General features: G+C 54.3%; 6 protein-coding genes across 6 annotated transcripts; 3 read left to right on the forward strand and 3 right to left on the reverse strand.

Annotated features, from left to right (window-relative positions):
• Nucleotides 1–216: 216 nt before the first annotated feature.
• QC764_209900 (uncharacterized protein) lies at nt 217–1,784 on the forward strand (the record flags this gene model as incomplete). The annotated part of the gene is made up of 3 exons (XM_062944699.1): nt 217–313; nt 391–978; nt 1,039–1,784. The coding sequence occupies 3 exons, from the start codon at nt 217–219 to the stop codon at nt 1,536–1,538; spliced, it is 1,185 nt and encodes a 394-aa protein (XP_062803552.1). The 3' UTR covers nt 1,539–1,784.
• Nucleotides 1,785–2,193: 409 nt separating this feature from the next.
• Nucleotides 2,194–8,072, reverse strand: QC764_209910 (uncharacterized protein; the record flags this gene model as incomplete). The annotated part of the gene is made up of 3 exons (XM_062944700.1): nt 4,833–8,072; nt 4,720–4,769; nt 2,194–4,695 (listed from the first exon to the last, which is right to left on the reverse strand). The coding sequence occupies exons 1-3, from the start codon at nt 4,903–4,905 to the stop codon at nt 2,194–2,196; spliced, it is 2,625 nt and encodes an 874-aa protein (XP_062803553.1). The 5' UTR covers nt 4,906–8,072.
• Nucleotides 5,602–8,316, forward strand: QC764_209920 (uncharacterized protein). Its single transcript, XM_062944701.1, has 2 exons — nt 5,602–7,200; nt 7,262–8,316. Exons 1-2 carry the CDS (start codon nt 7,045–7,047, stop codon nt 7,763–7,765), a joined length of 660 nt encoding a protein of 219 aa, XP_062803554.1. The 5' UTR covers nt 5,602–7,044; the 3' UTR covers nt 7,766–8,316.
• A 269-nt stretch (nt 8,317–8,585) lies between these two features.
• GLE2 (RNA export factor gle2) lies at nt 8,586–10,205 on the reverse strand. Its single transcript, XM_062944702.1, has 3 exons — nt 9,659–10,205; nt 9,131–9,582; nt 8,586–9,065 (listed from the first exon to the last, which is right to left on the reverse strand). The coding sequence occupies exons 1-3, from the start codon at nt 9,926–9,928 to the stop codon at nt 8,708–8,710; spliced, it is 1,080 nt and encodes a 359-aa protein (XP_062803555.1). The 5' UTR covers nt 9,929–10,205; the 3' UTR covers nt 8,586–8,707.
• Nucleotides 10,206–10,356: 151 nt separating this feature from the next.
• On the reverse strand, nt 10,357–13,635 carry MUQ1 (choline phosphate cytidylyltransferase). Its single transcript, XM_062944703.1, has 3 exons — nt 12,720–13,635; nt 11,806–12,659; nt 10,357–11,748 (listed from the first exon to the last, which is right to left on the reverse strand). Exons 1-3 carry the CDS (start codon nt 12,817–12,819, stop codon nt 11,398–11,400), a joined length of 1,305 nt encoding a protein of 434 aa, XP_062803556.1. The 5' UTR covers nt 12,820–13,635; the 3' UTR covers nt 10,357–11,397.
• Nucleotides 13,095–15,473, forward strand: QC764_209950 (uncharacterized protein; the record flags this gene model as incomplete). Its single annotated transcript, XM_062944704.1, has 2 exons — nt 13,095–14,564; nt 14,633–15,473. The coding sequence occupies exons 1-2, from the start codon at nt 13,876–13,878 to the stop codon at nt 15,471–15,473; spliced, it is 1,530 nt and encodes a 509-aa protein (XP_062803557.1). The 5' UTR covers nt 13,095–13,875.
• Nucleotides 15,474–15,878: the final 405 nt, after the last annotated feature.

Raw genomic sequence — 15,878 nt, forward strand, 5'->3', positions numbered from 1 at the left:
CGGCCATCCTGGGGCTTGAGCTGAGAGTAACCTACGACGACACCGACGGCAGACGAAACCGACGATACTTGATATTGATATCGAAGACGGGCAAAGAATATACGACGCGCGCCTTCAAAGTACACAGCCAGCTGAGAGCTAGGCCATATCGACGCTCCCGTCGCACACGAGACGTACAAGGTCCACACACAGCAGAAACCACGACCACCAACAACCATGATGAACGGCTACGATGAAAAACGGGGCCACCGCACCGACGATGACGACCCCTTCGCCGCCAAAGGCAACATCGTCAGCGCCTTTGATGCCTTTCGTATGTTTCCCACCCTCCACCCTCCAACCCACCACCCCATCACCGTCTGCTAACATGTGTCCCCTCCCCCACCACAGCAAAAGCCAAACCCCAATACGTGACTCACACCTCCTCCGGCGGCAAGTGGACAGTAGCCATGGTGATCCTCTCCCTCTGCCTCGTCTGGTCCGAGCTCGCCCGCTGGTGGCGCGGCACCGAAACCCACACCTTTGCCGTCGAAAAGGGCGTCTCCCACGGCATGAACCTCAACCTCGACGCCGTCATCAAGATGAAGTGCGCCGACATACACGTCAACGTGCAGGATGCCTCGGGGGATAGGATTCTAGCTGCCGAGGCACTGTACCGTGACCCGACGAACTGGGGGCAGTGGGTGGATCAGAGGGGGATTCACAAGTTGGGGAGAGACACTCATGGCCGTCTACTGACCGGCGAGGGTTTCGTCGACGGGACGCAAGAGGAGGGTTTCGGGGAGGAGCACGTGCATGACATTGTTGCGTTGGGGAGCAAGAAGGGGAGGTGGGGGAAGACGCCGAAGTTGTGGGGGAGGGAGGCGGACAGTTGCCGGATTTATGGGACGTTGGAGTTGAACAAGGTGCAGGGTGACTTTCACATCACGGCGAGGGGGCATGGGTACGAGCAGTTTGGGGAGCATTTGTCCCATGACGGTTTGTCTTTCCCCCCCCTCATTTTTTTCACTTTAAATATCTGCTAACACTTTGGTCTAGCATTCAACTTCTCCCACATCATCAACGAGCTATCCTTCGGCCCTTACCTCCCCTCTCTGATCAACCCGCTCGATCAGACCGTCAACTCGGCCCCGGAACACTCGCACTTTCACCGCTTTCAGTATTTTCTCTCCATCGTCCCGACAGTCTACAGCCTCGGCCACCCAGACTCGTATTCGTCCCGCTCCATCTTTACAAATCAATACGCCGTCACGGAGCAGTCCGCTCCTATTCCGGAGAACATGGAGATGCAGATGATTCCCGGGATTTTTGTCAAGTACGACATCGAGCCGATCCTACTGAATATTGTCGAGGACAGGGATAGCTTCTTGGTCTTTTTGATCAAGGTGGTGAATATCCTGAGCGGCGCCATGGTGGCGGGGCATTGGGGTTTCAGGCTCAGCGACTGGGTGAATGAGGTGAGGGGACGGAGGAGGAGGAACGCGGGACATAGCCAGGGGATGCTGGGGACCAAGGGGGGTGGGGAGTATGAGGAGTGATTTGTGTTTTTTTTTTTGTTTTTTTTTTGTTTTTTTTTTTTGTTTTTTTTTGTTAGCACTTTGAAGGTAAGGGGGTTCTCTGGGTTGTATACAAAATGGATTCTAGTTTTTTTTGATTTTTTTTTGACTGAGCTCCTGATACAAACGGGGTGGGTTGATGAAAAGTGTTGTTTATATATACCATGCGAGACGGACTATTGGCGTTTTGATGTTATTTTCGAGTAAATATGAGAGAGAATATGTTCGTCCATTGCCATCATGAACGACTGTGTCTAATGTTCAGAATCAAACTTTTTGCTCCTGGTGTATCAAAACCCGTCTTCTCACTCCAACCACTACCTGCTGCTGTCTCTGCCCCAGCAACCTAAATAAACAGTCTTGGCACCACTCACCAGCGCCAAGACAATTACCCCTATTTCCTTCGAGTCCATCCACTTTCTCGGCCACACTCTTCCAGAAAAAAAATGACTGGGCGCCAGCAAGTCTTTAAAACGTATACCACACCTCATCACATTGACAGCAACCCAATTAAGAAACCACAAATGCCATCAATTCGCTACTTTCGCTACAGAAGCCCCACCGTTCACCGCTGCTTATTCATCCTAGTACCATTGCAGTTCATAATTTCTCTTCACCCTCAGTCCAATCCGTAATCTCACTTGCTGTACTTCACCGTCCTCTTTCTCACCCGCTTTTTATCCTTCCTCCCGACAGAAACAGTCGTCCAGGGGGGATACCTCTTCGCCTCTTCTTCCCTCCTCTTTTTCTCCTCTGCTTTTTCTTTCCATCTCTCCTGGTACATCGCCTGCTTCCTCACCCTCTCCTTCCCCTCCTCCCTCGCCTTCTCCACCGCCGCTTCTTTTTCCAATCTCTCCCTCCGCGCTCTTGCCCTCTTCGGCGGTTCCTGCTTCTCCTGCCACCGCATCTGATGCTTTCTCTTCCTCGCCAGAAACTTTGCGCGCTGCGTGTCCCTCTCATCAATCACACGAGGCGGTGCAATGTCGCGCAGCCATTTGAGTCCCCACCTCATGTAGTGCCTGTGCCCCGTTCTCTCGTCATACCTGACGGCAAAAGCCCGCTCAGCTGCGTAATCTGTCCCGTTGAGGAGACAGTGGTTGTTTCGCACAACAACCGTGGTCTCGAGAACGTCATTGTCAATGTCCGTCCACGTTTCCACGTTCCGCAGCATCGAAGAGCCCCTGGGCATCAGCCCGTTTGCCAACTTCCACCGATCCCAGTTCATGGTCCCGAATCTGGCAGCGGCCGAGTCGAAAAAGCGAGCTCTGGTTTCCACAAAATGATTGACCATCTCGGCTTCTTCTTCATCGGTCCGTGAGCTACGGCTTTTTTCTGCCCCCTCTGCTCGCGGCGGCGTGCCAATGACTTCGTGGTCGGGCCAGCTGCGGTCGCCTACAATCTTGTCGTCCGGGTGGCCCGGGGTTTGCCACCTCGCTTTCAGCAGCCAAAAACCACACAGTCTTCTGTATTCTTGCTCAAATCGGCGCTTCCTCTCCTCATAACATGCTTTGGTCTCGGGCCCAAACACCGGGCGCTCAGGCCGAACCCGAACTTCGCCCTGTCTTTCCCATTTGTCATTCCACGCGCTGCAGATGGCGGCCGCCCTCTTACGGCCGCGCAGAGCCCTCTGCCTCTGAAGAGACATGCGACGCACACCCCACCAAGAGGCACAAGTTAGCTTGAACTGAGTATTCGGGTTAGAGGCTTCCCCAAGTATCAGACGCTTGCTGAGTATTGGCGGGTCCACTGCTGAAAGTAGATGGCGCTTTTGAGGTGGTTTGGTCTGCTTGGGCTTTTGAGGCCATTTGAATTTCCTGTCTTCGGGTACAGCCGCGGCCACCGTTGGCACCTCGTCCAGATGTGACGGGTCCAGCAGCTGAAAAACCAAATAATTGCCATGGCACGGCGGCCCCGTGGAGACGGTAATCTTCAGCTCTTCCAAATGGTAGGTAACAAGGCATGCCGTATGGTTGCCTTGAGGTCTCGACCATGGCTTATCAAGCTCGCCCGAAACCTCCGAGAGTTCCTTGAACATGTCTGCCTTGGTGTGCTGGCAAACCGACATTTCGCCAATGTGATCGGAAAAGATATTCAGGATGCTCTCTTGATTGATGGGACGGTTCCCAAATTCGATAAGCTGTCGGAGTCGGTTGAAACGAGCAGGAGAGTCCCATGCACGGAATACAAAGTTGACAAACCGCTTTGTCAGCAACTGCACGAGGTACCGCCTCACTATCTGCGCCATGCTCTGCAAGTTCTTTTTCGAGTGCTTCGCGACCTCCAATAGACCAGCAGGCAACGACACACGTTTTACAAGCTCCTCAAGCTGAAATGGGGCCAGTTGCGGCGCGATCAGGTGATTCGTGTGCACCAAGCAATAGGAGAGGTTGGCGTCAGGGAGGACTCTACGACCCCTCAGGGACCCGGCTTCCGGCGTGTGCGGCAGCAACTCAAGGATACTCGCAGATGTGGTGTCGTCGTTTAGTGATCGAAGGCCACGGCAGGCGTGCAGAAGGCTGTGGGTTGAGCCAGTTCGATATCTCTGCAGGACATTCGTGGTACAGGCCAAGGATACGCAGGACGTGAGCATTTTCCGTGCAAGCAGTGTCATTGGCAAATCAGACGGGGCGAGGTCGCGATCCCGCGTTGAAAAGACCGAGTCCACGACTACCGAATATCCGTGCTGGTTCATGCCGCTCTTCATGAGCACGCCGGGCTTAGTGACGATGAAATGAGGCACGGCGGCCGGGCCATCTTGCCGACACGGGGTGACCTTGAGCAGGATGACAGCATGGTCTTTTGGCACGACCACGTCTCTGTCCCGCTTCTCGGGCTCCTCGACGGTTCGGGTTGACGGCATGTTCCAGGACTGTGCGACAACGGGATGGTTGTTGGTCACTGCGTCCGAAAAGTACGCGCTGGTACTCGTATCCGCATACTCTGACAAGATATTGCAGTCTTCGGTCGGCTTTGGATCCTCGCTAAGAATGAAGAAATCCTCCATAGGTCGCAAGCAGCCCGGCCTTCCCACCTCGTCATTCCGCATTACCCGCTCCCAAGCAGCCAGCTCGTGGCGTGCGTTCAACATGACGACCTGCTCAAGTGTCACCTCTGCGCCGTCCGCAATTCCACGCAGTTCCTACAAGAGCGGAAGCCATTCAACGTTGGAGGACAACTGCCGAATGACATCTTTGCACCATGTCTCCCACATCACTCTTGGTGCATTGTCAGTAGGTAACTTTGGACAGCGCTTGGAAGACCTATTGAACAACGTACGTGGGTGGAAGCCCGCCATGATAAGTATGATGCTCAATATTCTCAACAATGTCCTTCTTGAACGTCTTCCCATGCTTCAAGCCCCTTTTACTTGGTGATTCCTCAGAACTGAAGCTCAAGCCCCTTATGAAACCGGGAAATCGCGGGTCTGTCAGGTCGGGGGCGACGTCGTCAACCGTAATCGGGCAGTCCTAGTCACCTCTCAGCGGCTTCGGTTGAGAGGCCATCTTCTCTTGGGATGAGGCGCCGGAGGACGGGCTTGGAATCGATATGGTTGTATGGATACGTGGTGTAAGTGGTGGTGATGGTAATTGGTTGCAGCATCATTGGAAGAGCCCAGGTGAGAGAAGAGGAGCTAGAGGAGGCAGGGCATGATGACGACCAGGCCTTGGGTGCCCGTTCGCAACTTCCCAAGCCCCTGAAAGCACAACACAAAGTCGCTTCCCTTCCCACTGCCTACGTGAAAGAAGGAAGGCATCCATCCGTGACACACTCACAGCTTGCACTGGCACTACGTCAGATGCCAGAATCAGCACGTGAAAGAAGGAACCAGACCACAATGTGGGTATCTACGAAATGCCATATGACTCCAACCGTTCGACAGACAACTGTTTGCTGGAGAATACAACTAGCCGAGGTACTGCACAAGAGGTTGTACCGTGCATGACATGACGTGCAGGTCAGTTCCGGCTATGACCTGCCCCGTACATGTGAGTCAAGGGCCATCTTTACCGAAGACCATCGTGCCCGCCGCACCTCCGTTTTCGAGGTCGTCGTTGCTGTGCTCAAGTGTGTTGGTTTCGGTTATCTCGGAAGGGCCGGTAGAGATCTTATCTGCCGAAAGGATCCGACATGCTGCACAGTCAACCCCAACCCTCACCTTCTCAAGGCTTTGCAACTCCCGGACGCCGTTCCTTTCTTCCTTCTTGGCTAAATTCCCCAGACATGACACAGGCACGTGGTGGAGAGGAGACAAGGAGCAATGCCTGCTGATGCCGTTGCTTGTCTCCAACCTCCAGGAGTTTCCCCAGACACGTTGTGGAGAGGCCATCCTGGCCGAATGAAATTTCCCTGACGGGCTCATGTGACGCTCAAAGAAGAAAAAAAAAAGGAGACGAGATCGCAATCCCACACAAACCCCGACCGGTGCTCAGGTGAATGAACGGTACAATCCAGCTTAACGCCGTGGAGCGATGGACCAGGAACGGAATCGGGCAATGCAGCCCCGACATTTTTATTTTTGTTGGCAGACAGCAGCTAAGCCCCAAGGGGAAAGGGAGCGTCAGGTTAGAGTTGACCGCCTCCATGCAGGCGGGACAGCGCACAGGTCTCTGGGCAGCCCAAGCTCCCTCAACAAAAGGTGGATTGGATGGCTGTGCCGCTGTCGCGTTCGAGCCAGCCCGTCGACATTTGGGCATTTGGGACATTTGGAATGATTGAACCCCTGCGAAGTCGGGTCCGTTGGGATTGGAGTGGGGACCTCTTCACAACTTTTTTGTTGCTGAAACTTGACGAGGAAGCGAAATCGGGCCCTGGGGACTCGGGGAGGGAAATAGTTACAGAGTTTGAAGACGCTCCGATTCAATCGACGCATGCTCGGCTCACTCGTGCACCCAGACTGCTCGAAACCGGAAACTACCGACTGTATTTCGTACTCCTGCTCCGTATCCCCCAGCGTCGTTCGATGCTTGCTTTGGTTGCGTCTGCGCGCATGGCCAGCTGCCCGTGACGGTGGGCCGAAACTGTTAACACCGTAAAGTGGAAAGAAAGAAAGAAAGGGCACGGGAAGCGGGGAGAGGGGAGCTGGGAGGAGGAGAAAAGGCGGAGGGAGGGGGGTGGGTTGCCCGGGACTTGCTGGTTGGGCGATAGCTCCCCTCCACATATTCCTATGCGGAGGTCCGGGATCTGGCAATACTGACTTATACCCAGCCTGCCCCTGGTCTTTGACTCAGTTTCCCCTTTATCAATCCATTGCTCGCCGGTTTTTGTGCTGCTCTTGTTCATCCTCATCCTCATCATCATCATCATCATCTATCTGTCTTGTTTCCTTCGTCCATTGCTCTGCCTGCCTGCCTGCCTGCCTGCCTGCATTGCCATTGACTACTGCTATCTACTCCAAGCTCCCTCGAAGCTTCACCATCATCGTCATCTACAAGCCATTGCCATCTCACCAGCTTGAATTTCAGCAGCCAAATCACACACAACCACCACAATGTCGTCAAGAATCGCTCCCACCTTTTCCAAATTCACCCGCTCCCTCAGCACATCCTCCCCCGTCTCCCGCCCAAGTCACCTCCTCTCCGCCACCAGTGCTGCCACCAAGTCAGTAAGGAAACCGTCCCCTTCCGTCCTGGAGGAAGACGCAGAGGTATGTTTTCTTTCCCATCACATCCCCTTATCTACTCAACCAATTCTAACATGGTTCCCAGTCAACCCGCGCCCACTCAACCTCCACCTCCCCGTCCCGCCCCACCCTCACCACCCTCCAAACCAGCCAACCTCATCCCTTCCGCTTCATGCAAACCTTCCACCACTCGGCCCCCCGCCCCGCCACGGCGCACCACACTGTCGACTCGCTCGTCCTCCCAGATCTCTTCGCCATGGACCCCAACTTTGACCCCTACAGCAACATCCGCGTCCCGCTCCTCCCGGATAACATCTCTGGCCCCCCTTCCGGTCTGTTCGCCCCCGAGGTGTCGGATTTCGTGCCTGAACAAGCCGCAAAGGAGGTCAAGATTGTGGCTGCCAACCCCGACAGTGTCGCGCTGCCAGAGGGCGGGTTTGTGGACGGTGTGGAGCTGAGGTTTGTGTATCAGATGCAGCCGGAGCAGAGCGGGCAGCAGGAGTATGATGAAATGGGGAGTGGGATGATTAAGGATTTGTGGAGGGGGTTGGTGGACGATGTTATGGGTTCTAAAAAATCCACTGCTTAAGGGTTGCGGCAAAGTATGAGGTGGTTTGATTTGCTTTTTGTTTTGTTTTGATGATGTGAAGCGTTATATGTTTTTTTAATCTGCTTTTTATCTTTTCTTTTGTTACCACGGCATAGCTTTGATATCTCTTTTGGAGATTTTTTATTTTTATGGAACAAGCCTGTCAGCGGATTGACAGCGGGAGAGGTGGGGGGTCGCATGGAAAATAAGACAACGAGGCCGAGATTTGGCCATGACCGACAACAGTTACAGTCACTTCTGTGTTTTTTCTTGGAGTAGAGACCATGATGGGGATATATACCTGCCAGCGTTGCCTGGTTTTGGTTTGGAGGGATATGAATGAAGTCACACGTTCCATTCCTTCACTTATTCACTCATTTATGTTGTTTCGGTTACAAAAGTGACTTGCTTATCGTCACCACACCGATAACGACAGCATCCTTTTTGATGCCGAGCGGTCCGGCCGAATAATAGTTACACAACCCGGAGGTCCGCTGACACCGAGAGAAATATCTAGAACCGGGCTACCACCTGATCGTGGACGGGTATGAAATTTCCAATTTGTGGATTGCATCTCGAATAAACGTGCTTGAACTCAGCCACCAAACGGGAATGTGTTAACATCCCATCAACCAAAACGGTCACCTTGCCCACACGAAAACGGTCGCTTTGATTTTGATAGTTGATTTGATGCTATTTACACACTCCACATCACACCGCCCATTTCCCACCCACCACGTTACTACCTCCCACTCCCACCGCCCCCATAAATTAATAAATCCCAGACCCAAGACCGCTACTCCCAGTTCAGTTTCTTCGTTGTCCCAATTAGCTGCATACGTACCTAGTTTCAGCAGCATCTTTCACCCTATTACCCCAAAAACCCAGACCAAATCTCGCCCCGATCCCTTTACTCCCCAGCCCTGGCAGCCAAGGACGACTCTACCTCTTCTTGACGCTGGGTCTGGGCTTGCATTCGTCCGGCTGCACCGGGTGCAGCATGACCTTGTTAGGGTACCCAGCTGTGTTGCCCTGGTAGCCCTTGGCCCAATCGTAGCTGATAGCATACGCAAATATGCTGCCGGTCTTGTTGAACGTCGTGGCAGCAATGCTACCACCGACATTGGGGTACCCTTTCAGCCTATGCTTGGCGTCCTTATCCCAGAAGTGGAATGTGCCATCGCTGCCCGCGGTGCTGAAAGTGCCGTGGACGGGATGGAAAGAGATATCGTTGACAGCATACACGTTGGTGACGTTGCCCTGTGGGGGATCACGGTGGCACTTGAACGAGAAGTTGAGGCTGGGCGGCACGTGTTAGCTTCCTGGACCTTCACTTTGCGGCGAGAGTCGAGATCCCAAACTCACCTAGCATCCTTGTCTTCGACGTATTGAATGGCGCAGCGACCTTCAATACTACCAATGGCGAAGCCCATCGAGTCGGTAAAGCAGCTCACCACCCTCGTTTGCCACTTAAGCGGACTCGTGATCGTCTTGTAGAACTTGGTTGGATCCTTCAGGTTGATGACGTTGATGTATCTCTCGGCTGTCCCTATCACCAGGAGGTCGTTTCGTACGTCCATGGTGTACACACGTTCCTGGCACGTTACGGTCCCGACTGGTGTCTGTTGCCGGAAGTCCCAGTACTTGATGGTCTTGTCCCAGGAGCCTGTCACGGCCATGGGGGTGCCGCTGTTTTCGAAGTAGCGAACGGCGCGAACGGGCTGGTCATGTTGCGCAAACTGCATGGTTTGACTGGTTGCAAGGTCCACCACCTTGCCCTGTTTGTCGGCGCCTCCAGAGATTACTTTTGTGCCATCCTTTGAGTGAAATCAGCAACTGTGAAAATGTGCCAAGCAGACCAGAACCAGAACCAGAACCAGAGACTCGCCATACCTTGAAAAAGTCCACCGAGAACACCGGCCCATCGTGGTCGTACGCGACTCTTCCCTCTCCCTGACCATTGCTCATGATCTCGTAGATCCGGACCTTCTTGTCCCAACTGGCTACCGCCAACAGATCTTTGGTATCGGCCGGGTTGGGGTTGAAAGCGATGTCGGAGATGCTATCTTCTGGGCCATTGGCGAGCGCGACGTCGTTCTTCAAGTCTCCGAGGGTGTTACTCGCCGACGCAGACGACGTGCCAGATGAGAAAAGGCCTGCCATTTTTGGTCGTGGGCGTGGCTACGCCGAAAAAAAAAAAACAATTCGCTGTTTGTGTCGAGACTATCGCGCAGTCGATCAAGGGCTTCGCCGGGTATCAAAGATAGAATAGGAAGGGAAATTGTACAGGTAGTTGTAAAGTTGTTCGAGAGATGGGAACAAGTCGCAAAAGTTGACAAAGATTCCGTCGTCAGGTTCGCGAAGAAGGCAGCTGCAGCACAATCCGACCAGAGAGCAAAGCAACGCGCCAGTGCCTCTCGCCAAGACAAGTACCCGAATGCGTTCACTTGCAACAGCCTCACGAAAGAGCTTGGGCCACCACCAGATTCACTTGCTCTTTGTGGCTCGAATCCCACATGCCCAGCCACAACCCACACACCCCACTGAGAGCACGAAGCCCCACTAAAAAGTTATCTACTTTAAAAAAAATCCCACCATTCCCACTCTTTTTCGCTTTCCTCCTTTCGCAAGCACCCTCTCGCCCGACAAATCGCTATTCGAAGCTCACAAACGGAAAGATTTCCCTTCGGGGCATCTCTTTCACAATCACCACACAGCTTTGGGAGAAAGTCCCCGGACATTGCCGAGCGTGACTTGTCACGATCGGTGTTGCGGAAACGCGCCGCCACAGAAGCACAGCGGCTGATCTCTATTTTTTGCCCGCCTTGTTCCTTGTCTTTTTTTCTGTTTTCATCGCCCGGCCTCATCACACCAAAGTCGACTTTGATTTCGCTTTCCCCCATGAGCTGGGTTACTTGTCTGTTTTGCGAGGCTGGAGACCACATGGACGAAGATATGAGTCCGCGCTCTGTGCTGTTCGGGATAGGCTCGTCTTGGTTCCTCTGAGGTTAGTGGATCGGGTCGATGGTGGGGCTGCCGTGGTGGCAGACGTCGTGGCTGGGAACGTCATGGCGCGGCTGGAGAATTTTCGTCACGATACCACAGATATGCGATTGCCCATCTCTCTCGAAAGAGGGGATGGAGTTACTCGACGGGGCTTATTCTCGGTGCGAGGGGGTGCTTCAACACAAACCTTGGTTACGTTTTGCCTCTGTCGACCTTGAAGGCTAGCCAGCATGGACGAACCGAACACTCTGGGCTTCACTGGAGGTCACCTTTTTTTCGTTCCCTGTTGGTTGGTCTGCTTGGCTGTTGGCATCTGGGGGCTTTTGAGGCCTGGGGGCTTTGCAGTCTACATGATGAGAACCACTAAAAGTCAAGCTCTGAGGTACCAAAAGGTCCCGTTGATGACTTAAAATGCGTTATGGTATCTGACTGACTGTCAAAGATTTTGTTCTTTTTGTTCTTGATATTATTAGATAGAAGTGCGCTGTGCTCTCAATATGCAGTGTTTATGCCTTGTGTGTACGAGCATTGTGAGGCCTGTTGAAGTCTCGCCGTCGCCAATTTTCCCAATGCTGTCGTTTCCAATTCCCATGTACGGTTGAAGTCTCAGGAAAGCAAGAACCACATCACTTCTGAAGCTTTTCCTCCTTCTTGCGCTGTTCCTCTTCGAGAAGCTCCCTCTCCTTATGAGCGGCCTCGATGTCGGCCTTCATGCCCTTGGCCCTTTGACGAGCTTCGTAGAGGTCTCTGCTCTTCATGATTCTTTGGACAATGGTACCGGCGTTGACTTCCTCGAATTCGTGGTGGCCAATCTCTCTGTAAATGCCCATCTCCTTGGGAGCCGCGTACACATCCTTTGTGGATGGCATAAATGATGTTGGGCCGTGGTAAACGGCATCGGGGGTGCTCCATGGGAACTTGGCCAAGTACTCCTTGGTAGGCTCGAAGGGGGCGCCGAAGATGACGGCATTGACGTACTAGATGATCATGTCAGTCAGTCGATCTGGAGGAGGAGTGAGATGATGACATGTTACCCTGCATTGCAGAACGCAGAGGCCGCGCTCGTAAATGTTCATGATGGGGTAGTTAACGCCCTTCCACTTGTTGATGACATCGTCGTCGTGGACGCCAGCCGCCACAAACACCGGGCCGTAGTCCTCTCCCTTGCCCTTGCGCTCGTTGACGTTCTGCTCCGAGTACCAACCGTCCCCTCTGGCGAGCTCCTCCTCAGCTTCAACCACCATCTTGAGGAACTCGATGTGGCCGCTGGAGAAGAGGTCGAAACCACCATCGACGTACACGACCCGTTGGCCAATCTTTGGCCCGATACCCCCAAACAACTTGTCGAACCCATTCTCCCCTGACCAGAACCAAACCTCCACACCGGGCTGCTTGGCCGTCTCATCCGCAGCATACAGCCTAATCCTCTCCTTCATCGCCTCGCCTTCCTTCTTCCTCTCCTCCGCTGTTCCCGGACCCTCCTCGCCCTCGAGCGTCTTTTGCAGCGACTTGATGAAATGCCCCCTCGTGCAAAGCAGCATCCTCCCAACCAAATCGGTAGTGGAGATACTCGGCGTCCGCTTCACAACCTTGAACCGATCGGCCGCCTTGACAAAGCGGTAGCAGTCCTCACCGCTGCCGTCAGAGGTGATGTCGTCGCCGTGGACAACGTACTTGCAGCCGTAGTGGGTGATCCAGTCCAGCTGGGTGACGTAGGGAGCGTAGGGGATGGACTTGGTGACCCAGCGGCAGGCGTCGGTGGCCATGAGGCGCTCTTTGAGGTTCATGACGGTGGGGCCCTTGTTTTCGAGGATGGCCTCGTCCGAGTGGACGCCGACGTAGAGCTCGTCGCCGAGTTGGCGGGCCTGAACTACGGCGCCTGCGTGGCCTATTATTGCATCATTAGAGGTGAACGGTAGAGGATGGTATGGGTGTGGGGGAGACTGACCGTGGTGGAAGAAATCAAAACAGCCATCTACCCAGAGACGGCCCTCGAGGAGCTCAGGGGCTGGCTCGCCAGGGGGGTTGACGGGATCGGTGGCGCTCATGGCTGGTGACACAAAAGGGGTTTGTTGTTGGGGAGTGTTTGCGTTGCTGGGTGGTGGCCAGGAGTGGTGTTTGTGACTTCAAAATATAACCGACGGAGTCAAATAGCAGCTACAATGGAACCCAAAAATTCAACTGTAACTAACAAGAGAAGATGTTGTGGAATGAAAAGCACAACATTGGCAATCAGACCCTAAAGATGTGTTTAATTGCCCAGGAAGCCAATTTGGGCATTGAGTGTCTGCCCCTCCACCCCTCCTCCTCGGCTGGCCCCTCCCCCACCTTCGGTGCAGCGATCTAATGCAGGGACTCAAACTGCCCGCGCTCATCTCAGATCAGGTTGGCGTCTCCGAGTCCCATCTTCGATCACGGGAGGACGGGAAACAGGAGGCAACAGAGATATCTATAAGGTATGGGAAGGGTCGGGAATCCTGGACATGGACCAACCTTGCATCACCATCCATGTTTCAGAAGGGTCGACCGCTGGACAACCCCAACTGGTTCCCCGGATTCTCAACTGCCCTCAACCCAGGGAAAAGACGCGGCCGCTTGAGCTAGCGGCTGATGTGCTGCGACGATTCAACGTCAATGCCCTGACGGCGGCGAGTTCGCGGCTCTGGATTTGACAGACGACGGTCGAGATGGTGTTCAGGCGGGTGCCCGTTCGTCGTCACCTGCATCAGACGGCATGGGGAACCCCCTGGACACATGCGGCCGCCTTACTCTCCCGGCCATGTGCTTTTTTTGCTACGATAGAGAGAGCTTTGGTAATGGTTTAAGAAGCACGGCTGTCCCTTCTTCGTCTCTTTTCTTTTGTCTCTGTGGATCGTCAACACCATGGACATCACCACATCTTGATATCCAACCCCTGTCGCACAACGCCTACGAACCCTGTCAGCGGAACAGAGGGGACTGCTAAAGCATCCAACAGCTCCTGCCGGATCCAGGGCGCTAAGGTATCCCCAGCAAATGGCGGCGCGTTGTTGCCCTTGTCCCTTGCCCAAAGAGGTCATTTTCGCACACATCCCAGGAAAGAGGAAGCAGTGAGACTGTGAGACATGCAGCGCTCGGGAGCCACACCGACGCAGACGGCCGCGCCCTTTTTCGCGTCCCTGTTTGGCGGCGGTCATCACTCGTCCAACTCCAACTCCAACTCCAACTCGAACTCGCACTCGCACTCGCACGACGACCCCTCGTCGCTGTCTCCCACCACCAGGAAATCTCCGGGAAAATCCATCAGGTCGCTCTCCCGTCCCACCAGCTCGGGCGTCGACGCCGCCGGTGACGCAGGGGCTAGTCCAGCCCGGCAACACAACGTTCTCCACAAGAGCCGCGATCGCAGGCCCTCATTTGGTCGCAAGCCCTCCTTCTCCTTTGCCTCGTCCAGCTCCCCGAAGCGCCGCGCAAACTCGTCGTCGTCGGCCAATGGCGCCGCAAGACCTCCGGCCATCCAGCTCTTCCCCGACACCGACAATCCCGTGCCTCCGCTCCCCGACTACGCCCTCGCCCAGGCCGTGAACAAGTTGTCGAGAGAGACCGACGCCGTGCTGTCATCCCCCACCTCGACCCCTGAGGGCTTCTCCAAGATGCTCAGTCGCACGACACCCGCGAACGGTCAGCTGGCTCCCCCTCCTGTTCTCCAGGGCGGAAGCAGCAGTGGCCAACCGAGCGAGCTGAGCGTGGTGCACCAGCATATTCAAGAGACGGCGAATAAGAGGATATCGACGTTGGACTATCTGCGCAAGGCGTAAGCCCCCACTCCACTCTCTGCCATCTCCAAACCACATACTGACGCTTGTCCCGTGTTTTTTCCAGCCACGAAGGCCGCATCTACTGGTTCAACACCCTCCTCTTTGACAAACCCGACCTCCAACGCATGCCTTATTTCGATCCCCGCAAACTCGCCCGCCGAGCCACAAACTACCTGCTGCTTGGAATCTCCCTACCAGCAGTGATAGACCTCAACAGCAGCAACGCTGTTGAATTCCTCAAATCCTTCAACACCCTCCTCACAGAATTCGACTCGTTTCAGCAACTCCACTCCGAATCAGGCGCTTCGTCCTCTTCGTTGTCACGAGCGAGAATACCACAGATGTTCCGCCGCGCTGCCGGCCCTGCCAAGACAAGACGATCCTCCAGCGCGACCACGGCGGCGGCAGCGGCGGCGACGGCATCGCTGGCCGGCACAGCAGGGGAGTCCTCCCTCGGAGAGCAGCAGCTCGCTCAGCTGGAGAGTCTGGCGCTCACACCATCAATCACCAACACCTCCACCACTTACCCGGGTGTAGGATCAGGAACGGTCAATGTCACGCATCCAGCGTCGATTATGAACTTTGCGGGGTCCGAGATTGATTTACTTCCCGGGGAGGAGTACACCCACCTGCTCACGCCAAGTCTGCCGTTTGACCCGGACTTTTTCGAGACGTTTGCCACTTTGTGTGATGTCTTGATTGATACGTACACGAGATTGCTGGGGCTGCTGCCGAGTCCGAATCATTGTGGGGGGAGCGTGGCCGAGTTGTTTAGCAAGGCGGATGGGAAGGTGAGGAAGTTGTTGGTTCAGGGGGTTGTGAGGGAGTTTGAGGAGGGGACGAGAGCCGGGGTGAAGAGTGAGGTTGCGAATGTGGGGAAGGTGGTGTTGAGCGGGTTGATGTGAGGGATAGGAATAGGCTGGTTGGAAAGTTGGGGAGCATCTATCTACAGCATGGGTGGGAGGAAGGGTGCATGGCGTTCACGGAAGCAATGTATGTGTTTTTTTCTTTTTCTTTTTTTCTTTTCTTTTCCTTTTTTTTGAAGGGACTGGAATTTTAGCAGAGATATCCTGTTGGCATTTTACAAAGGTATACCAAGCAATATTAGCGTTGAACTCGATGCACGTTGATAAGTTTTGATCTATATACTCCTGTCCGGTACCTGTGGAATATTGACATCCCATGTGTCATGAAGTCGTTTGATGCTGTCATGTGAGATGGGATATGCCATGTGATGCTGCTTATACAAAGGAAATGACAAAAGGAGGGATGAAAACACACGCTCGCTCGCTGTCCGCAAATGCCACATC

Source organism: Podospora pseudoanserina, chromosome 2 (assembly GCF_035222485.1).
Source record: "Podospora pseudoanserina strain CBS 124.78 chromosome 2, whole genome shotgun sequence".
In the NCBI taxonomy this organism is placed as follows: Eukaryota; Fungi; Ascomycota; class Sordariomycetes; order Sordariales; family Podosporaceae; genus Podospora; species Podospora pseudoanserina.

Excerpts from the sequence above, each read along its gene's own strand:
- QC764_209920 (XM_062944701.1), top strand. The coding sequence starts at position 7,045 with ATGTCGTCAAGAATCGCTCCCACCTTTTCCAAATTCACCCGCTCCCTC. Across the intron at positions 7,201-7,261 it reads TCCTGGAGGAAGACGCAGAG|TCAACCCGCGCCCACTCAAC; the intron begins GTATGTTTTCTT and ends CATGGTTCCCAG.
- GLE2 (XM_062944702.1), bottom strand. The coding sequence starts at position 9,928 with ATGGCAGGCCTTTTCTCATCTGGCACGTCGTCTGCGTCGGCGAGTAAC. Across the intron at positions 9,583-9,658 it reads TCTCGGTGGACTTTTTCAAG|GATGGCACAAAAGTAATCTC; the intron begins GTATGGCGAGTC and ends TTTCACTCAAAG. Across the intron at positions 9,066-9,130 it reads GTCGAAGACAAGGATGCTAG|CCTCAACTTCTCGTTCAAGT; the intron begins GTGAGTTTGGGA and ends CGTGCCGCCCAG.
- MUQ1 (XM_062944703.1), bottom strand. The coding sequence starts at position 12,819 with ATGAGCGCCACCGATCCCGTCAACCCCCCTGGCGAGCCAGCCCCTGAG. Across the intron at positions 12,660-12,719 it reads TTTTGATTTCTTCCACCACG|GCCACGCAGGCGCCGTAGTT; the intron begins GTCAGTCTCCCC and ends ATGCAATAATAG. Across the intron at positions 11,749-11,805 it reads TCTGCGTTCTGCAATGCAGG|TACGTCAATGCCGTCATCTT; the intron begins GTAACATGTCAT and ends ATGATCATCTAG.